This window comes from Pongo pygmaeus, chromosome 19 (genome assembly GCF_028885625.2).
Source record: "Pongo pygmaeus isolate AG05252 chromosome 19, NHGRI_mPonPyg2-v2.0_pri, whole genome shotgun sequence".
NCBI lineage: Eukaryota > Metazoa > Chordata > Mammalia > Primates > Hominidae > Pongo > Pongo pygmaeus.
The window spans coordinates 53,554,738-53,576,691 of NC_072392.2; the positions used below are offsets into that span (position 1 = coordinate 53,554,738).

General features: G+C 45.5%; 1 protein-coding gene across 4 annotated transcripts in view; it reads left to right on the plus strand.

Moving 5' to 3' along the window:
* HNF1B (HNF1 homeobox B) overlaps window positions 1–21,954 on the plus strand; it is a 59,442-nt gene that overhangs the window by 21,957 nt on the left and 15,531 nt on the right. For all 4 annotated transcript variants that reach the window (XM_054456854.2, XM_054456857.2, XM_054456855.2 and 1 more), the window contains exons 5-6: window positions 13,209–13,369; window positions 18,851–18,983. In XM_054456854.2, the coding sequence (XP_054312829.1) occupies window positions 13,209–13,369; window positions 18,851–18,983 (294 nt within the window). The remainder of the gene's footprint in view (window positions 1–13,208; window positions 13,370–18,850; window positions 18,984–21,954) is intronic.

The following is a 21,954-nucleotide window of genomic DNA, read 5'->3' on the forward strand; positions in this document are numbered from 1 at the left end:
AATTAAATGAGATAATATATATGTAAAACACTCTGGACATAACAGGCTCTCATAAATAGTAGCTGTTACCATTCCTGGCAGAGGCTTGTGGTTTGTGTCTTTGTTTTTTTGTTTTTTTAGTTTTTTCCCTCTTTCCTTGTCCTTCTTGGAGGTTTCATTCAACCTTGATTTTTAAAGAATTTGAGTATCTCCAACTAGATATTCATCTTGGTGTTTGCAGCAAACTTAGGCTGGCTTCTTGCAGCACATTGGGTATGAGGCAGTCTCCCGCTCTTCCTAGACTTCTCTGTGACATCCACAAGGCATATTGAGTGCCGTAAGGCATTTAGTACAAATTCAGGAAACAGTGAGGGGAAGCTGGGAAGACCATGGGTTGGTGGGGGCAGAGGGGAGGGTCATAACCATGTAGCAGGAGGTCAGGTTCATGATGTTCATGAAGTCGAGATGACCATGAATTTCCTGTTACTAACAGGGCATTTTTCTTTTTTCTTTTTTGAGACAGAGTCTCGCTGTCTCCCAGGCTGGAGTGCAGTGGCATGGTTTCGGCTCACTGCAAGCTCCGCCTCCCGGGTTCACGCCATTCTCCTGCCTCAGCCTCCCAAGTAGCTGGGACTACAGGTGCCTGCCACCACGCCCAGCTAATTTTTTGTATTCTTTTTTTTTTTTAGTAGAGACGGGGTTTCACCGTGTTAGCCAGGATGGTCTCGATCTCCTGACCTTGTGATCCGCCCGCCTCAGCCTCCCAAAGTGCTGGGATTACGGGCATAAGCCACCGTGCCTGGCCATTTTTCTTTTTTAATTAAAGGAGGTGTGAGTACCCCTCTCATGTGTATTGCTTGTTAGTAATTAGCCCTGGGAACCTGCCAGGTAGAGGAGTGTGGGATGTTCCCAGTGGAGGCTGCATCTGGGAAGCTTAATGGCCTTCGTTCTTAGAAGGGAAGTTCCCCCAAACTTCAGGCGAAGGAGCATTTAAGAAAGAGAAGGTGCACACAGCCCCACGGTGAGCAAAGGGAAACCTCAGAAGCTCCTAAGGGCCAATTTTCTGGAAACCTCTCCCCTCAACCTGTGAGCATACATCTGCTTCAGGTACCTTCCCGTTACCCTACGCTCCGACTTCAGCAACCTCCGCAATAGCACTCTTGTGTGAGTTCAGCCACTGAGGAATCAACTGGCAAGGGGGGACTCGATGCCTCCAGTGCTTTTGGGAAGTCAAGAGTCAGTTTTCTCAGGACTTGTACTCCGCATGTTCTTCTGAAGTTGGAGAAACACCGTGCAGATGGTCTTTAGCATGTAGACTTTCCCAAGGGAAGTCTACCTGAGCCAAGTTGAGCTGGTTATGGCCAGTCCCTTCTCAGGACCAGATTCAGATGTGTGTGTCTGGGTAGCCAAGTATAGCACCCAAATCAGGCTTGGCTTGGGTTGTGGTTCTGTCACTATCCGGCAGTGTGGCCTCAAGTTATTAGCCTCTCTGTCCCAATACCTATCCCCTTTCGGAGTGCTGTTAGGCTTACATATGATCGGACACACCCAGTGCCAAGCACAGTGCCTGGCAAGGAAGGTTAGCTGCCATTACAGTATTATTGAATTGACTCAGAAACTTCAGGGTGTTGAGAGAACGGAAGAGCTTGGGTTCTCCCTGGGTTCTTGACAAGGGTCTTACCTTATAGTTTCACTCTGGAAGGATTTCCCTTTCCATGAACCCTGCTTGTCATTTGAAACATCAGAAACAAGGAACTAAGTATTGGCAAGATCTGTGGTTCCCAAATCTCTCTCCAGACCACATAAAAATCATCCAGGGAGCTCATTAAAAATAGACATGGCTCCCTCCACCCATGCACACCTTTGGAATCAGAATTGAGAGATGAGGGGTTCACAGGCATAAGAACTTTTGACAAAAGCCCTAAGAGATTCACCTAGAGTCCCAGCTGCTTGTGAGGCTGAGGTAGCAGGGTCACTTGAGCTCAGGAGTTTGAGGCTGAAGTGAGCTATGGCAGTTGGGTTGTAGACAACAAGGAACACAGGCTGCTTATTTTTGTCACCTTCCATAAAACACCTTGAGATAAATTAAGCACTTTGTGCCCATTGGCGCCACTGCAGTACAGCCCGGGTGACAGAGTGAGACCCTGTCTCTAAAAAAAAAAAAGGGAGAGAGATTTGGATGCGTAGTCAGGGTTGACATTACTAGGCCAGATGGAGCAGGAGAGTTCTGAAGGGGTTGAAGGTAATCCTCATGGCCCCTTGCAGAAATGGGAAAGGAGAAGCAGTCGGGGTGAGGGGCCTTGGACTAGGATTCAGGAGATCAGAGCCACCAATAAGCAAGGGTGACCTTGGGCGAATCATTTAACTTCCTGGGAATTCTGGCAAATGAGGGTGTGGGACAAGGGCCTTTCCACTCTGACAGGCTATTATTTGGAGACTGTGTGTTGCATCCAGTCTTGGGGCCCAGGACTCAGCAGCTTGAAGTGCAGAGGGAGGCTTGCCATTGTGGTATTTTATTGTGAAACTCATCATCTGTCTCTCTCTCCTTCTCTCCCTCACTCCCTCGCTCCTTCCCCATTTCAGGAACTGTGTGCTGTTAGAAGTCTTCCACCTTTATTAGGGATCATTAGAGCTTTACAACACCAGCAGATTGGGTGGGGCCAGTCACAATAAACAGATTTATAATGGGTATAAACGAGACACCTATAACTGCTAGAGGTTAACACTTTGAGGGCCTCTGAATAGCAGCTGGCATGCCCATGCCTTCTGGCCCTGTCCACTGCAGGGTGCCTCTTCCTGCTTGGCACCCATTGGACTGGGTTGGCAGTGAAGCCCAAGTGAGTTCTTGTTCAGCAAGAGTGGAAAACCCTTAAACAACATCTCCTATTTGTGTAACATCAGTTTGCACGATGGGCACAAAAGTGCTTAATTTATCTCAAGGTGTTTTATGGATGGAGACAGAAATGAGTGGCCTTTCTTCTTCATTGTCTACAACCCTACAGCCAGGGGAACTAGAGGGTTTGCATCCCTACCTGTAAACTTTAATCTCACCATGAAGAAGAAGGTCCCTGAAGTCTCTGAACACCTTGCTCTCTATGTATGTATTCTGAGTGGCAGAATTGTGGGCTGTACCAACATCTGAGCCTGAGGTGGATTTCTTCACCATTGTGTCTCCAGCCCATAGCCCTGTGCCTGGCACACGGTAGACACTCCATATATTTGTGAAATAAAGATATCTATTATAGAAGACTTCCTGTCAAAGCATAGGCAGAAACCCCGTTTTATAAATTTGGTATTCAGTTTAAGAATTAAACTGAGCCTAGGATTAGTTTTGTTTTATATAGCATATATGTGCTATATAATTATATATATATATGTATATATAAAGGCATATTTTCTCTTCTCTAGAAACAATGTCACCCAGCTTCTACCCTATTAACACTGCTTAAGTATACAGTTCACAAATTAATGTCGACATTTAACGTTACCAGAAAGTTTTCGAAGAACGTATCATGAGTTTCTCCCTAACGTTCTAGTAGTAAACTAGTCTACTCATTTAATTTAGTTCTACTAGTTAGTTTAATGTTCTACTACTTTCATTCGTTTTAAAATCTCTTACCAGGATCCCTAGGGCAAGAAAAGAGCAAGAACGTCTCCTCTTGTGTTTCCATTGAGCAAAGTGAGATCTAGAAAAGGGACTAGACTACTGCAAATCAATTATCTGGACAGACAGAAACAAAACTGCCCTGCTCTGGGCAGCCATCAGGTCTCTGTTGGTGCTCCCTGAGCACTTGGCTGGTGCTCCTATCTCAGTGCCCAACATCTGGTGTTGCTTGGGACGAGCCTCCTTGGTCCTACCGGTGATCGGCAGCTATCTGTCATGATGATGGTGATGATGATGGTGATAATGATACTGATGGAGATGCCCTCTGTGACAGTGATGAAGAGGCTGGGATCTGGCTAGGCAAATCCCTATCACAAGGCAGCTCTGACACTTGCCAGACCTCAAAGGATCTTCTCCCTGGGTATCATCTCCCAGTATGGTCTTTGTTATGAATAGGCTGTAGTGGAAAACCTCTCTTTTCTAAGGCAATTTTATTAGCCCTTCAGTCACAATACAGATGTCTGTTTATAGGACCCTACTTTTGTGTGGACACCCAGTGGCTGAGTCTGCTGATGGCTTTATAGCCTTTCTCCCTTTGCCAAGACCCACTGGGAGCATCACCATTCTCCTTGTCTGCCAAGCCTAGAGGCCTTTGTTGCAGCCATATTATCTCTGCCAGCAAAGGCAGCTGCTCAGAAAATACCAGACCCCGGGAGCCAGACTGCAGAAGGGCACTCTCTGTCCCCACAGCCTTTAGGCCTAAAGATGTCCACCATTAACCCTTCTTAGTTTTACCCTAGTTTCTTTGGAGAAAGGGACATTTAAGTTATTCATGTTGCCACAGTAAATTCCCATTAATTGACTCTTCTCCTTATCCCCAAATCAACCCAGTGGCCCCCAAACTCAGTTCTTCAAATGTGAAACTGCCCAAGTCTATCAATACTGTTTCTTCAATTTTGATTATATTTTAATCTCTCTCTCCTTTTCTCTTACTCCTCTTTCTTCCTCCTTAAAAAGAATGCTTGCCTCTCCTTGCCCACAGAAAAACAGGGAGAGGGAGGCCAAAGCAGAAGGACTACTTGAGCCCAGGAGTTTGAGACCACCCTGGGCAACATAGACCCCCCATCTCTACAAAATAATAACAACAAGAATAATAATATTAATAAATTAGCCAGGCACGGTGGCATGTGCCTGTAGTCTCAACTATTTGGGGGGCGCTGAGGTGGGAAGATTCCTTGAGCCCAGGAGTTCAAAGCTGCAGTGAGCTGTGATTGCGCCACCACACTCCAGCCTGGGCAACAGAGCTAGAGCTTGCCTCAAAAAAGAAAAGAAAAACTGGGAGATTTAGAGGATAAATGAATATACTCCAGTCACTTCACCACCACTCAACTCAGCAGTCTAAAGGTGAAAGTGATGTGGAGTCATCAGTCAGAGTTTAAGCATAGGTTATTCACTCATCATTTACTCCTTCAACAAGTGTTTACTGAATGCTTAGCATGACTCTGCCAAGAAGAAAATGGAGAATACAGACAAGGTCCTGCCCTCATGGGACTTACATTACAGTGAGGGATGCAGCCAAGGAACAAGTAAACAAACCTGCAAAATCATTTCAAGCTATTAGTGGGTCGTGATGTGGAGGCTCTACATATCTGGAGCCCATTTGGGGCTTATGAGGAAGAGGGAGATGGGTCAGCTTTGGAATACCACTGACTTGCTGGGAGACCCCCTAGCAAGGAGCCATGCAAACAACCTTGTCCTCTCTGAACTTCAGTTTTCCACTCTGTCAAATGGGTGCTTGTGACAGATTGAGAAGCAGATGGGTGTAACATACTCTTAGATGTGAGGACTGCCCAAGTTCTCAAGTGCCAGGCTGGTTCCTTTTACCTATAGCAGCAGTCTTCAGGCTGAAGTATTCGTTGCAAACCGCCTGATGTTTGCCTGCAGAAACTGCCACTGTAGTAAGGATGAGGTGTGGTGGCACAGGTAGACCTTGTGGGGGAGGACACACAGAGTTTCTGTTGCTCTTCTACCACCCCACATGTGCAATTTTTTCAAGTGCACCATGCACGTTAGCTTCTGTTCTCAGCCAAGGTGCTTTTGATGAAAGATTTTTTTTCTTTTCTTGGTTACGTTTGCTTTGATTTTTTTTTTAAATAAGAAAACCAGTTTGTGGGCTTCCCTTAAGTATCACTCAACTTTTACTCCTTGAGTCAAGAATGTTTACTGTCCCCGCAGGCTTGTCTGTATTTCTCCTCTTATGAATTGAGCTCCTAACTAAGCCATGTTAGGTAGAAGGGGATCCGGAATTGAAACCAGCCCAGCATTTAAATTGCTTTCATCTTGCATCAGCTTTTTCTTCCACATTTGCAGATTTTTAATCTTCTAAACTCTTTGCAAACATGAATCTTTATCCTCGCAGAGGAGGAAATATTAATAAGAGCTAGCAAAAGTCCTGTGCTACAAACAAGGAAACTGAGGCAGCAATGCTAACTCATTCCAAAGCTTTCATTTCTGGAGTTCTCAATTTCAAGCCAGGGATTTGTTCACATTCTTTTCTTCCAAATGGGCCTCTCAGAAGTTCACCAGACGGAATCATTTGTCTCTCTGCCTGTCCTTAAGAAAAGTAACGTGTTTAGGGAGAAGGTAGAGTTATCAGGACACAGTACTGGGTCCGTCAAGCCTGGCCCAGTCTCTCCCTGTCATCTCCCCAACATAATGATTTGGCTTCATAGAAAAGATGGCTGTGTCTACTCATAATTTATGAACAATGAACATAGTTATTACCTTTTGGAAGAGCTTTCTCCTTCGCATGCTCTCTCCTGCCTGAGTTTAAATTCCCAGTTTCTAGACCCAACAGGGCTGGGCTGCACTCTGCATGAGGTTAGAAACACAGGGGAAGAATGTGTGTGACAGAGCCCCAGCCAGTTGAGTAATGTTTACTCTGTTGGTGGCTGGGACGCTCACTTACGCTGGCAGAGGTCCACCAGCCGGAGGAACATTCCTGCATTATCAGGGATGGGAGGTTGGCTCTGAAATGTCAAGGGTGAAAGGCATCCCACCAAATTCTGGGTGCAGCTCACAGACTTCAGTGAAAGGAATCCCCAGGCTTCAGCGCCAAAAGCCACATCATGGGCAAGCTGAGCCCCACATTGCCCAGGAATCCCCACTTTCCTCATTTCTTCTTACTAAAAGAACAATTCTGGTCCTGTTTTCCTGGTTGACATTGCTCTTCTGTTTACCCAGCAGAACCAGTGCATCTCTGACATTATTTTATTCATTCATTATTCTGGCTTGTGAAGAAGGAATATCTGTATGCCCCTTTCACAGACAAAAATGCCAAGGCTCAAAAGTTAACTGACCCAGAATCATCAGAGAGTTACGGCAGAGAGAGAGAGAGAGAGAGAGAGAGAGATTGTTAAAGTGTCTAGAGGCTGGTGCCCAGTTGATCTCTGGAATCATGGAATTGGGGTCTCAGCTGTTTTTCGAAGCTCTTAGAGCTGAATTACATCGCCAGGGGCTCTATGAGCTGTAGCTCTAAGGCCCTGAAGCACAGGTTTCTGCAAAGTCTCCGGTGAATGGCACCCTGAGCAGCTCCTCTCTGGGGTCCTCCTGTAAGGAGGACCTTTGAACACATAGGCACAGTAGGGTCTATATAACCTGACATACGCAGCCTAAAAATCACCAGAGTTTGCTAAGCCATGTGATAAGAACCACAGGGCTTGTGGGAAAAACAGGATTAAAAACACAACACTTGAGGCCGGGCACGGTGGCTCATGCCTGCAATCCCAGCACTTTGGGAGGCTGAGGTGGGCGGATCACTTGCGGTCAGGAGTTTGAGACCAGCCTGGCCAACATGGTGAAACTCTGTCTCTACCAAAAATACAAAAATTTAGCTGAGCATGGTGGTGGGCGCCTGTAGTTCCAGCTACTCAGGAGGCTGAGGCAGGAGAGAGAATCACTTGAGCCTGGGAGGCAAAGGTTGCCGTGAGCCGAGATTACGCCACTGTACTCCAGACTAGGTGACAGAATGAGACTCTGTCTCTGAAATAAACTTTTTAAAAAAGCACAACACTTGAAAACTTCCCCAGCGACACATTTTTTGTTTTGTTTTGTGATGGAGTCTTGCTCTGGTCACCCAGGCTGGAGTGCAGTGGCGCGATCTCAGCTCACTGCAACCTCTGCCTCCCAGGTTCAAGCAATTCTCCTGCCTTAGCTTCCTGAGTGGTGGGGATTACACCACTATGCCTAGCTAATGTGCGTACCACCATACCCGGCGAATTTTTGTATTTTTAGTAGAGACAGGGTTTCACCATGTTGGCCAGGCTGGTCTCGAACTCGTGACCTCAAGTGATCCACCTGCCTCGGCCTCCCAAAGTGCTGGGATTACAGGTGTGAGCCACCGTGCCCGACCAACACATTTTTAAAAGATAAGAATCCAATAAAAAGATTACCAGAGTTTTATACCCGTTAAATAGTTAAGAAATATATAAATGCTGTACAATAGTAAATATGGCAAGTTTGCCTAGGGAAGTGGGCATCAGAAGGGCTGCGGGTTGTGAGTTACTGTGAAGCAGTGGAGAAAGGGTTATCCGAAATGGGAAGGAAAAGATGTGACTCCATATTGCATGGATGTGTCTTACCAGTGCACACAGTGGACCGAGGCGGCTGGTGGATGTTTGAGGAGCGCATATGTACACACAGGAGCATTGTTAGTATTCTCCTATGTGGTTCCATTCAGCTGGATGCAGGTTTCTGAATTCACTAAGTGTTTTCCAAATGTGAAATTGACATTGCACTCAAATTATCCCCAATATGTCAATATAATTGGAACAGATTTACACTTTCACTACAATAAATACAGAACTGATTGTATTTTCTACTTCTGCTAGACGTGATGCTCCTTGTCTGGGGCTTGGGTGCTCAAAGCTGCTGGGGTTTCATTCCTTCAGTCAGTAAATATTCACAGTACCAGGCAGTCTGCTAGGCTGTGAGGATGCAACAAGTAAAGACTCATCTCTTTCTTTAAGAGGCAGAGAAAAGTAAACATATCAGCGTGCATGCAGGGTGACTGACTCCTGCCGTTAAGTCTCTCTGTCTAGTGCATGTAAAATACAAACGAAGAAGCAGCCATCTCCCAGGATGAATCAAGAAGAGCTTCACAGGGGGGCGACATGTGACACGAGATGCTTTCCAGGCAGAGGGAACAGCAAAGGTGCAGAGGCAGGAGACGGTCAGGCCATTTGAGAAATGCATTAAGGTTGTGGTGAGAGATCATGCAAATAAAACAGACGAATCACAAAGGCCCAGTTCTGCCAGTCTCAGGTGTTGGGGCTTTTCTGGAAAGCAGTGAGGAGCCATCAGATGTTTCCAAGCAGGGCAGAGGCATGGTGTGACTTTGTTTTAGAAAGAAATCCCAGGCTGCAGCAGTGTGAAAGGCACCCTGGAGATGGTGCTGGCACAGGAAGGCAGAGCAAGGATGCTGGCTTCTTGGAACCATGCACCTCTGCCGTGCCTTTGGCACTTCTGACCAGCCATATTGGATAGAAACCGAATGATCTGCGTCTGTCCCATATGCTGTTGGGAATCCAGGAATAACCCAACACCCATGATGCTGATGCCTAGGAACAGAGGAAAGTAGATGATCTACTCACCAGGGCCTCAGGGATGTCTCACCTCCACCTTGGATGGCTTTTGCTGCTGGACACACTTGCTGTTGTTCATAGAGCCAACAATGGGGACGGAGCCAATCAGTGGCTTGAGCTAGGAAGTAAGTGGAAGGTGAATGGCTACCATCTGCCACCGTCATTTCTCCTATGGGTCCTCTGTGGCTATTAACCTGGCATCTTTGGTTAATCAATATTAAACCAGAGCCCTTGTCATATTTTCACTTTAAGAACTTGCATTGGTGAAGGAAGAAGGGAAGATGCCATTCCATTTCTTAATGCTCCTTAGCACAGTGCCTGGCACATGGTAGGTGCTCAATAAAGTGGCATGACCTCAGCCTTCCTAAAAATGTCTTTTAAACAAAGACAGTCCCAAAGTAGGAGGAATTGACGTGTTTTCAGCAACTGTTATGTGCCCAGCATGGTCTGGGTATTTGGACATCCATTAACTCATTCCGTTCTCTTCCCAATGACCTGACGGATGGATATTGTTAACGGTAAGGAACTGAAGCTCAGGGAGGTTAAGTAACTTCCCAAGGTCACACAGGTCTTACAGGGTAGAGCCAAGATTTAAACCCAGGTCACCTGGCTCCAGAGCCTACACACTTTGCACTTATTTTTGTTCTCACTTCAAGTGCTCTTCTGAGTTTTTGAAATATAGGAGGACTGGCCTCTCCTTCCTCTAACAAGAGCACCTATTTTTGGTGTACACCTTGTGATGCACCCCCACCCCGCCCCCTCATAAGATGGCTGGCTGCTTACAGCCACCCTCTCAGGGGCCAGTGATTGCCACATTCTTGGTGAGAGGAGCATCGTGGGAACAGCTGCAGGTGGATCTGGGGCTGATGAGCAGCCTTGTGCCTGGCTCCTATCACACTGCTGTGACAATGGCCCCCTCCCCACAGTGGGCAGTCCTCTAGCTTATAGATGAGGAAGCCGGTGCTCACCCAAGAAATTGATAGCAGAGCTGAGATTCAAACAGGGATCCCCCAGTTTCCAGCCAGGCCTCTATCACTTAACCAGAGGCTTTTAAAGGAACGTTCAAAGGTCTAGGCTCATCTGTCTTTTGACAGAGCAGCTCCACCGTTATATTTCTTATATAATAAAGTTTTGTTGGGGAGAAAACAAAGTGTAAAAACCACAGCAGCCTTGGAATATGCTGCCTGGATTCTAACAAATGGCTCTTGAGTCTCTCCTGACATGCTCACTTGTAAAGAAGCCTTTTGTTTCCTGCGGAAATCCTTGGTTAATTATTTTTAAATAAATAATTGCGTAGCCTTTGGTAGGGGAGAAGCCTCCCTGTGACCCATATTTGATCATCAGAGGGCTGGCCCTTTTCCGTCAGCCAAATTAAATAGGCTAAATCCAGAGACTGTTTGACTTGAGACTGAATCGATGATGGGGACAGGCTGGGAGGTGAAAACACACCTGACTCCCAGCGTTATCACCACTCTCTCAGGAGCAGAGCCGCTCGGGGAGGTAAATAGCTGGTTAGGGAGTCAGAGAAAGCAGGAGAAAAACAGGGTGAAGTCCAGTTCCTCCAAAAGAACAGAGCAAGAGGGCAGCGGCTAGACCTCTCTCCCAAGTTGCTTCCAGGGCAAAGCATCAGTGGTTCTGCCAGGGTAGGATTCTTTGGAAACTGTTCTCTATGGAAAGATAATTCCATTCAGCGTTTAGAATCTGTCCTAAACCATCTAGAATTCTAGGATCTTAGGGCAAATACTTGGGGTCCATTCCTATACCAGCTTCCTCCCCACAGCATCCCCACCCATAGTTGCCATTTATATGGCATTTTGCAAGAAACTGTATAGATGTTACCTCTAATCCGAAAACAGCCCTGTTGAGGATGCATTCTCTCCATTTTTCTGGAGGAAACAAAGGCACAGAGAGGGAAAGTAATTTTCCCATGATCACAGATCTATTAAGAGCAGCATCAGAATTTGAACCTGAGTTGGTTTAGCTGCAGAGTCCATAGTCTTCCCACTGCCCCTCCTTGATAGAAAATTCTTCCTTTTATTTATTTGAAATCTGCCTCCCTGTTTTCCATTGGACCTAGCTCTGCCTTCAGAGCTCATAAGGTTCAAATCTCTTTCTTCTTTCATGTAACAACACTTTGAACTGTTGGAAGCATCCTGCTGGGAACTGGGTGGCAAATGTGAGTGAGGAAAGAAGGCCTCATTTAATCCAATGGGATGGCATCGATGGCAAACAGGAGACGTGGGGGCTCCAAATAGGTGCACAGGAGGACAGGGGCCTGGGCACCGGCTGTTGACTTGGGGAGCTGGACGCTGTTCCTCCTTTTAACTTCATGATTTCTGTTCTTCCCAAAAAATGTAGTGCCTTAAACCAATACACCAATTCCAGCTCCATCCCACTGTCACCAACACCCCCACTAGCAGCTCCTTGATTCAAAGAATGGGGAAAATGGCCAGTAGAAAAACTCATAGAGCAAGCATCAAGCCACTACATACTTAGACAAGTTGCTCTCGAAGGTTAGAACCCAGCTTTAGCATTTGTTTTGTTTTTTTTTCCCCAGCCCTCTTAAGCTCTAGGTCATATCAGCCTTGGATAATGTCCTTAGGAAGATCCAAGGAAAACTGGCTTGGGGCTCATCTAGTCTCATCTTGGTAAACTTCATCTTAGTGAATTAGAGGCAGATTATGACACTGATTATGGTAGTGTGTCTGGCCCCTGGGGAAACTTCGTAGCCTCCTCTGGAAGGTGGGGCTCTAGCTAGGGCAGGGGGTGGGTAGATGAAAGAGCAACAACAGAATCAGTATACAGGGGTGGTTCATCTTGGGAAACTGGGCAAAGGAAGACGTGCAGCCAAAGAGTTGGTCCACTTATCCAGATGATTCCATGCCTAGAGCATTTGGTCTCTGCAGGACAGGGTCCTCCAAACCTTTTTGTCAAATCCAAAGCAAAAAACAAGAACACTGTCTTTCTAAGCACTGAGCTTAGGGGTGAGATGCCCCATGTACCCCCAACCTTGTCCTTGACTGTTTCATGGGCACATCAAGCAGGACTTCCATCTGCAAACTGGACCCAGGCGTTCTTTTGGCTTCCTTCAGTTGCCTGATCTCTGTCCAGAACTTTTCTTTCCTGAGAGCAGACCTCCATTTTGGTTCCTGAGCAAGAGGGAGGGTCAGAGCAGTGAGGTTGTAAACATGTTTTGTTCTACCCTTCCCCTGCGAGCAAACTCCAGTGGTTTACTAAGCATCCACATCTGCCTGTGTGTGGTGCTGCCTGCCCCACCTCCCGGCAGATGCACCTTTCCCTGTGCCCTGGAAGGCAGCCATATGGGACCCCAGCAAAGGAATGTGAGTTCTACAGCCTAGCTCCTAGACGCAGCCTCATCCCTGTCCTGCTCTGCCTGTGTCCGTGCCCCTGACCTCTTGGGCCTGGCCACAAAGGTGGCACACAGAGACTGATGCCTAAGCTATGGCTCTTTCAAGGGTCACTGGACAAGGGCTTCTTCTTCGTCACATGGGTCTACTTATACTTTGCAGCACCACGAGAGATGCCAGGGAAACATTTCTAGAAGGCATTTTAAAGAATAAAAGAAATACTCCAGCCAGTAACAGAAGGCTAGTCTCAACCCCCAAATCCTGAAAGAACTGTGCGGAAGCAATAACAAACAGAATCCATCCAGTCATTCATTTATTCATCAGAAGTTTACCAAGTGGCTATTCAGTGCCAAGGCACTGGGGATACGTCAGTGAACAAAACAAAAGAGATAAAAATGTCCTGCCCTCATGGAGCTTACATTCTAGGATTAAATAGAGAACATGCCATATTTACCCTGGAGAAAAGCAGCCGATGATATTTCTTGTGGGTGGACAGGGGAGGAGAAGGCAACTTTATTTTCTTATTACCCACCCTTGAAAACAAGAGGTGCCGAGTCATTGTTCCAGGGCCCTGGTGGCACTAATGTTCCCTATTGGGTTTGTATTGTTTTGCAGGAGTGCGCTACAGCCAGCAGGGAAACAATGAGGTCACTTCCTCCTCAACAATCAGTCACCATGGCAACAGCGCCATGGTGACCAGCCAGTCGGTTTTACAGCAAGTCTCCCCAGCCAGCCTGGACCCAGGCCACAATCTCCTCTCACCTGATGGTAAAATGGTGAGTACACCTGGGCCATTGTCGCTCTGGAGCTGATAAGATAAGAGGCAAAACAAACACAACTTCTCACAAGGCCTGCCTCAAACAATGAACCATTGTAGCCCCATAGGGGAAAATGAGGGCTGTCCAGAGTTGGAAAGGAGAGGTAGTGCTGGTGACCCAGCCTTTGGCGGGTAGAAGAGGTGTTCGGTTTGAACCCAGCCAATAAATCTGACAGAGTTCTGCTCTCTTTTTATTGATTGAATGCCTCATAAAGGAGCAAGCCCGGTGGGACACTGTTTGTTTTGGGGCTTGCCAATGACATTTGTGTTGATAAAATGTTCATTCATCCCTACCCCCAAGGCCTCCAAAGCCAATTTTTTAACTTAGAGAGCACCTCACTTTGACACAAGCCCCCTCTTCCTCCTTACCATCCCCTTGGTACTCACAAGAAGAGTCATTAGCAAGTCAGGATGTGGTGGACAGGAGGCGATGGGGAGAAGCTTCTTGAATGGAACGGTGAAAGACATGGGGCGCCATGACAGCGAAGATCACAGCACAAATGGTAGATGGGGTGGGGCGATGCTTAGGGAGGGAGAAACACCAACTTTGAAGTTACAATTGCCCAGGTTCAAATCCCAGCTCCAGCTCTTAATATCTGTGTAGCCTAAGCAGATTACTCGACTACTTATGATCTCTTCCTCATCTATAAAATGGGGGCGGTAACAATAGACTTGGTGGGGGCATGAGCGTGATAACATTTGAGAAATACTCTGCAGTGTTTGCCATAGGAAATAGTCAATAAATTGCAGTATTGTTGTTGTTGTCGTGTTAATGTCAATATCATTCTCATTAAATGAAGTTTTCTATATTTGTAACCACAGCTCCACACCCAGATGCAAGTTTAGCACACTTGGTGAAGAATGGACAATTTGAATTTGAATTTTCTACATCAAACTAGATTCTAGGCCAGGTGCAGTGGCTCATACCTGTAATTCCAGCACTTGGGGAGACTGAGGCAGGTGGATCACTTGAGGCCAGAAAGTTTGAGACCAGCCTGGACAACAAGGCGAAACACCATCTCTATTAAAAAAAAAAAAAAAAAAAAAAATTAGCCAGGAATGGTGGCATGCATCTGTAATCCCAGCTACTCGGGAGGCTGAGGCCGGAAGCTCACTTGAGCCTGGGAGGTGGAGGTTGCAGTGAGCCGAGTTCACACCACTGCACTCCAGCCTGGGCAACAGAGTGAGACTCGGGTGTCTCAAAAAATAATAATTAATAATAATAATAAAATAAATAAAACTAGGTTCTAATTAGGATTAGGTTCTGATCCTGTAGCAACACAAGTGCAGGAGAGAGTGGCTTATGGGAGAACAGGAGCATTACGACACTGGCAAGGGTAGAGAATGGAAAGCTCTATTCTTTGGGTCATGCTCTGTTTTTCAGGGGAGGGAGGAGCCGCAGGTTCCTGACTTTCATGCTGAAGGTGGGGCTGCACACATTCCCAGAGTGGGGGCCAGGATGGGTGAGGGCAACAGGGTGCAGAGGCCATTTTAGATCTTGACGTGTGTGCTGTGTAGGCAACACAGAAACAGTGAGTCACAGGTGATCAAGTCCCTGGCTCCCTGGAGGAAAAACAAAGTGTGGTTTCTGAGGGGAGCACTGACCCGGCCAATTCTGGTTTCAGAGGACCTGAGCTGCTCGCCCTGGTCGTGGTCTCTGAAAACAAAAATGAAAGGGCATTCCTGGGGGAGGCATTTTGCAGCCCCCTTCTCCTACTCCCACCTATCCCTTAAGAAAGATTCTTCTCCATATGAAGAACCACTTGTGTCAGTTACCTGTGAGAGGCACAGACAAGTCTTTCTGACTTCTCAAGAGTGCCCCAAACAAGTTAGGGTTAAGGATTACCCAGGCTTCCATGGAGAAGGGGGTCTTACGGAAGAAGTCTTGACTTCTCAGTGTGGAAAAACCTTCCAGATCTCAGCTCTTATTGCTTGAAGGTCCTTGGGTTTTCCTACTGAGCTGCCACTCCTCCTTCTAAGAGGCAAGCTGCCTCACCCAGGCCAGGGCCGCTCTAAATGCAGCCTGTGGACACGCTTTTTGCTTCCTGTTCTGATCGCAGTGCTTTAACTGGGCAGTGTGTTACTGGATTGATGATTGACCAAGACTGCACACCTCAACGTTAGCAAACACCTGGAAGCTTGTTTGCAGGGTCTGGCTTTTCTCTTGTCTCCAACACCCTAGTGCATGTGCTGTGTCACTATCATCAGAGGCCCAAATTCAAGAGTCTGTTTTCTTGTTAATATAATAACATGCCATCATGGATCTTGGTCCCCCAAGGCAAGAGTGGAGTATGGTTAAAAAGGAATGCAGGGAAGGGAACCAGTATGTGCATGTCTTGGCTCGGTCATTCACCAGCAGTAGTGTGGACAAATTGCTTAACCTCAGTTTCTTCATTTGTAAAATGGGGGTTAATGATGCCTGCGTCATAGGGTTGGTGTGAAGATTGCTTGTAGCACTGTTGTTCTTTGGGTCAGCCCTGTTCTAGGAATGACAATCTCTGCATGCTGACTTTCAGTAGGACATGCCTTGAAATCTTTCCCCAAGGACTGGTTTTGGAAATAAAGCCAATCCATTTGAACTCTCTGTTGTACTGTCTGCCCCTACCCACCCCCATGCTCAAATGTCACGCATTGACAAAAAACTGGCCAGGTTTAGGGTTGTAGTCTGTGCATGTCGACTCTTAAAAAAAAAAAAAAAAAAAAGAAAGAAAGAACAAAGAAAAGCACATACTGGATACTTTCACAGTATCAAGCAGTATGTCCTAATGGTGAAAAGCTCAGGCCGTGGTGGTAGATAGCCTGCTTTCAATTCCAATTCTACCACTTGGGCACACTTCTTAACTTCTCTAAATTTCAGTATCCTTATCTATAGAAATAGGATTTCTATAAGGTTATATAGATTATAGGTATATAAAGAACCTAGCATAGTGAAGAGACCGTAAATGACACCATTAGTATAATTCAGGCTCTCCAAATTATCATGTTAGTATCACCACTGATATCCTTAGCAGTGCCCTAGCTTCCATCAGTCCAGGAGCCAAATAGAAAGTAATGGTTGTAGCCGGCACAGTGGCGCACACGTGTAATTCCACTACTTTGGGAGATGAGGAAAGATAATTGCTTGAGCCCAGGAGTTCAAGACCAGCTTGGGTAACACAGCAAGACCCTGTCTCTACAAAAAATAAAAAAATTAGCTGGGCATGGTGGCGCATGCCTGTTGTCCCAGCTACTCCAGAGGTTGAGGTGACAAGATCGCTTAATTCCAGGAGTTCGAAGCTGCAGTGAGCTGTGATCATGCCACTGCACTCCAGCCTTGGCGACAGAGTAAGACCCTGTCTCAAAAAAAAAAAAAAAAAAAAAAAAAATTAAAAAATAATGGTTGCATTTTAGGATGGGAAGTAACTTGATCAAGGTTGCCCAAACTTAGTAAGTGGATAAGATTTAAGCTCCAGCAAAACTGGATTTTAACTCTGGCTTTTTCACTTATGAGTCAAGTGACATAGAAATAGTCTCAACTCTTCTGAAGATCAGTTTCTTAATCTGTAATATAGGGACTGATAGTAATAATGCCTGCCCTACTTGTGTCATTATCTATTAAGGACAATCAGTGAAAGCACTTTACAAGTCCTAAAGTCACACACATTTAAATTATTCTTATCATTGGCCTCCACACTTCTCTTATACCATTAACCAAATGCTGAAATGTCAGAGAAATTACTGTCACTTGGTTGACTTTCTCCAAAGGAACTACATTACCCAAGAGATTCAGTCTGAGGGCAGGCTGTGGATTTTTTTTTTTTTTTTTTTAATGACTGGCATTTTGAAAAACAAGTCCAGCAAACAGGCTGGTTCTCTCTTGTTTGATGTGGTCAGAATTCCTTCTTGGTCATGTGACCCCTAACTCATTTCTTGATGCTTATTTTAAAAACACAAACAAACCTGTTTGGTTTTTGCTTTCTTTCTTTTTCAAATTAACCTTGGAGGCTATGGAGTTGACCAGAAGGGCAGGTGGGAGACAGCATCTTACCTGGGTACTGGTGGGAGACCTATAGTCCGAAAAGCTCTGGGGAGTGAAAGATGGAAGACAGAAAGTTGAGTTACTCAGACATCTGGTGTATCCTAACCCTAAAGCACCTCTCAGGGTTCCTGATGCTCTCAAGCATGCCTGGGTTCAGAATAAGAGGGGCCAGTCCTTTCTTAATAATAACTTTAAAAATTGTTTTGAGGCTGGGCACAGTGGCTTACACCTGTAATCCCAGCACTTTGGGAGGCCGAGGTGGGCACATAACCTGAGGTCAGAAGTTCAAGACCAGCCTGGCCAACACAGTGAAATCCCGTCTCTACTAAAAATACAAAAATTAGCCAGGCATGGTGGTGGGTGCCTGTAGTTCCATCCACTCGGGAGGCTGAGGCAGGAGAACTGCTTGAACCCACGAGGCGGAGGTTGCAGTAAGCAGAGATCACGCCACTGCACTCTAGCCTGGGCAACAGAGCTGGACTCCACCTCGAAAAAAGAAAAAAATTATTTTGAAACTATAAGTAGTAAACTAATTTATCATGGAAAAAGTGTAGGTGTGTATAAAACTGATTGTGCCCTTATAATTACAATTAGAGTTAATGGGAAAACATTGGAAACATTTCTGATAACACAGAAGCAAAATAAGCACATCTATTACAACTGTTATTGTTTAACACTATAAGTTCTAAGCAATACAATAGGACATGTAGACATATCAGTACTAGCAAGGTAAAGAACCTGTTACCATCAGATGCTTGTATTACAATTACATACTTGGAAAAAAATCAATGAGGAAAAGACACTAGTAGGATTCAATGAAGTGGTCATGTACAAAGAAAATACACAAAAATCAGTAGCTTTCTCATACTAATCTGTCATTAAAATATAATGGTGATTACAATATAGGATCCTTGACCAAAAAAGAAAAAAGAAAAAAATGTTGTAATGTGTACTGGAGATGTGGAAAAAGTAGAGAAACCTTATAATGGCTAATCTCCCCTAACCCTTAGTAATTTCTGAAGCTGGCTAGTAACTCAGACAGTCAACAATAGATGCACCATGAGGGCAGGGATCATTGTCTGTTTTACTTACTGCTCTATCCCCAGCGCCTAGAATAGTGTCTGTCCCACAGTAGACACTTAATAATTGTGTTTTTTTCTTTTTTGTAGAGATGGGATTTCACCATGTTGCCCAGGCTGGACTTGAACTCCTGAGCTCAGGCAGTCCTCCTGTCTTGGCCTCCCAAAGTGCTGGGATTACAGGGGTGAAGCACTGCGCCCAGCCAATAATTGTTATTGAGTGAATGAAGGAATGAATTTGAGAACTAGCCATGCCAAGGAATCGCTAAGTCACATCATGTTGGAAACTGCTCTTTGTGGTCCAAGTCCACCCATGTTTCTCTTGTTTTTTTCTCCCCATCAGATCTCAGTCTCGGGAGGAGGTTTGCCCCCAGTCAGCACCTTGACGAATATCCACAGCCTCTCCCACCATAATCCCCAGCAATCTCAAAACCTCATCATGACACCCCTCTCTGGAGTCATGGCAATTGCACAAAGTAAGTTCCATTCTTGGTCGGAAAACTTGGGGGCAGGGAGAAGAAGAATGGGAAGCAAATTAATGTGGTGAAAAATAACTGTAGGTCTCCTTCAAACTCACCCATGACTAGTAGATTTGGTTTAACTTCTTTAGTTTTTCATCTGTCTCCTTAAATCCAATATTTGGATTGTTTAGCCTAAAACAAGAGAAAATTGTGGAATGGATTTGGATCCTGGTCACAGTTTAGCAGCTGTGCATCCTGGGTCAAATCATTGAACCTTTAGGAGATTCAATGTCCTCATCTATAAAATAGGTTGTTGAAGTGATCAAATGACAGTGAATATGAACATGCTTGTAAATCTCTAAAGCATGAATATGTATAACATCGTAGCTTACACTTTGTTTTGAGTTCATTGCTATCACTAAGTAGGTGGTAGATTTTTCAGGAGGTTCTTTCTGTTTGGTGATGATGAAGTAAGAATGACAGGTTTCCTTCTAAATGGGGAGTTTTGTGTGGTATATGAAATCTCCTTGGCCAGCAGTGAAAATACACCAAGGGAGGACCCAGAGGGAAACTGCCATTGTATCTGAGAGCTTTGAAAACTTTAAGGAGAAATAGCTTGCTTTGGCACATCACACGCCTGAAGACACGGAGATGGATCAGGTCCCTCCAGCTCCAGGAGGCTCATATTCAACAGCAAGCCTGTGCCTTCCCATACATGGGTCATCTTGAGGCATGAGAAGGCTGAAGGGAACTGTGGTTGTGGATATCTCTTTGAGAGTTTTAATGTTGATGAGTATTCAGCATATTTTCAGCTTCACCATGACAGCTCAGGTGTCATTGTTTCTCAAGACCACCCTTGTGACCCTTGGATGTATTGCTGGATGTCTTGGGAGAGGTCTAAGGGTAACACATTGGTCATCTTTCTTTCAACCTTGTATCGCTCCATTGTCCCCTTACCTTCCTTGTGTCTAGGGCTCATGCTGGCCACCTCTTTGTTTTGTTTCTGCCTTTTTCTTTCTTCCCTCTTCTCTCCCTAAATCTGCTCTAGCTAGGGTTGGAACTTGGATTCTCACTTCTGAAGAGAATGACTTACGCTCTTTTGAGGTCAGAACAGGGCTAGGCCCATTGGAGGCACACAAATTTATTGAATATGTGTGGCTCTCACTCTATCCTTAGCTGCTTGGAAACTGACACACAGTGCATTATTTTGGCAGGAGGAAAATGGGAATGGGGAAGCATTTAGAGAACTCACAATATAAATGATCATTTTAAATGTACTGCCTTTTGACTGGGCCCTCTGGTATATGGAATATGGTAATTATACTAATACCAGAATTTGGAATGAGATAAGATACCTAAAACCAGCTTGTTTGCCATTTAGAAGATTTGATTAAAAGGTCTGTGGGGAAGATATTCCACTTATTTCTGCAACCAAAATAATAAACAAACTGTCCCACTTAACTTCTTTCTTTCTATTCTAAGCTTTCACTACCATACAGTTATATATACATATATACATATATATATATACATACACTATCTGAATTAAAATTTTCCCTGGGTCTAGTCTGTATCTTTCCATTTTGTTCTTTCTGATTTCCTCTACTCATATATTTCTCTATCATCTCATGATGCTCCTTAATCTTCTATTCAGATGGGCTACACCAGAGTGCACACTGACCTTAGAAGGATGGCTGTGTGTGTACATATCTGTGTACACTTGGGGTAGACAGAGCATGAGAAATGGTGAGAATCACCAGAAAACTGCTGAGACACAGAGGTCCTACACTATGGAGTGTTAGGATGAGAAATTGGTTGCAGGCATCCTCATTTAACTGACTGATGTGTTGAGTACCACGGGCCCTGCCTCAGAATTGCAGAAGCCCGTGGTGAAGGTGGTAACAAATTATTTGGCAGGGCCAATTCCTTATTCTCTACTCATTCTCACCTCTTCATCCTATTCTCTTCTTCATTTCTTCCCTGGACTGGATAGCATACTTCCCAAGCAAGAACCAGTGCCCAGAAACAGAAACAGATGAAAAGGTCAAGACTTACCCACTGAGGGAGCTGGAATGACATCAGAGTCTCTCAATCCTGGAATTGAGGCACATCAGGATCACAGACTGCATTGAAAATAAGATTCCTGGGCCCCACCTCTGAAGGTTCTGACTCATTAGGTCTTGGGTGGGGCCCAGGAATGTATATTTGTTAAAGAGCTCCCCCAGATGATTTCTGAAGCACACGCAGGTTTCAGAACTATGCCTTCAAATGTCATCTACTCTAGACAGGATCATTTGCTTTTCTGGGCAGCAGTTTCACAAAAAGAGCAGCAGCAGTGCTCTCAGAGATTTCTCAAAAACAGCACATTCATGGAGCTTCCTGGGAGACTGAGACCATAAGCAGGAGGTAGGAAAGGGAAACACAGTCATCAGGGTATCTGGTGAGATGCTGGCTTGAGGAGACGCTGAGCCCCCTGGGGAACTGGAGACAGTGCTGTTCTGAGGGTGATCAGAGGGTCGCACCCCCAGCCCCCACCCAGGAGAGCCAGAAGCAGGATTCTCCCCCTGTCCTTTCTGCTCAGGGGTCTCGCCTTTTAAGTTTCTGATAATGGTATCAGCTAAAGCTCTGAGTAGGCAATTGTTGAGGACTCCGCGTTATCTCCATTGATGACTTCCCACAAACCTGCTTATGAAACCGTCTCCATTTCAGGAAAGCCTCTCTAGGTGTCCCTTCCACATCTACCTAAAACAGACCTTTTTCTGGATTCCTTCTTCATCCCATTCTTCCCCCAACTTCCCAGAAAGCAAGAACACAGGAACATAGTCGACCCCAGGAAGCAGGTCCAGGTGTCTTCTCTCCTGATCGTCCTGTCCCCACTCCGATCCTACCTTAGCTGTCTTCCTCCGTGTCGCTCTCAGGGAGGAGATAGAGCATGGGTACCAGGGGATCCAATCCTCCGAGTGCTGGCCCGGGTTCTAAAGAGGCC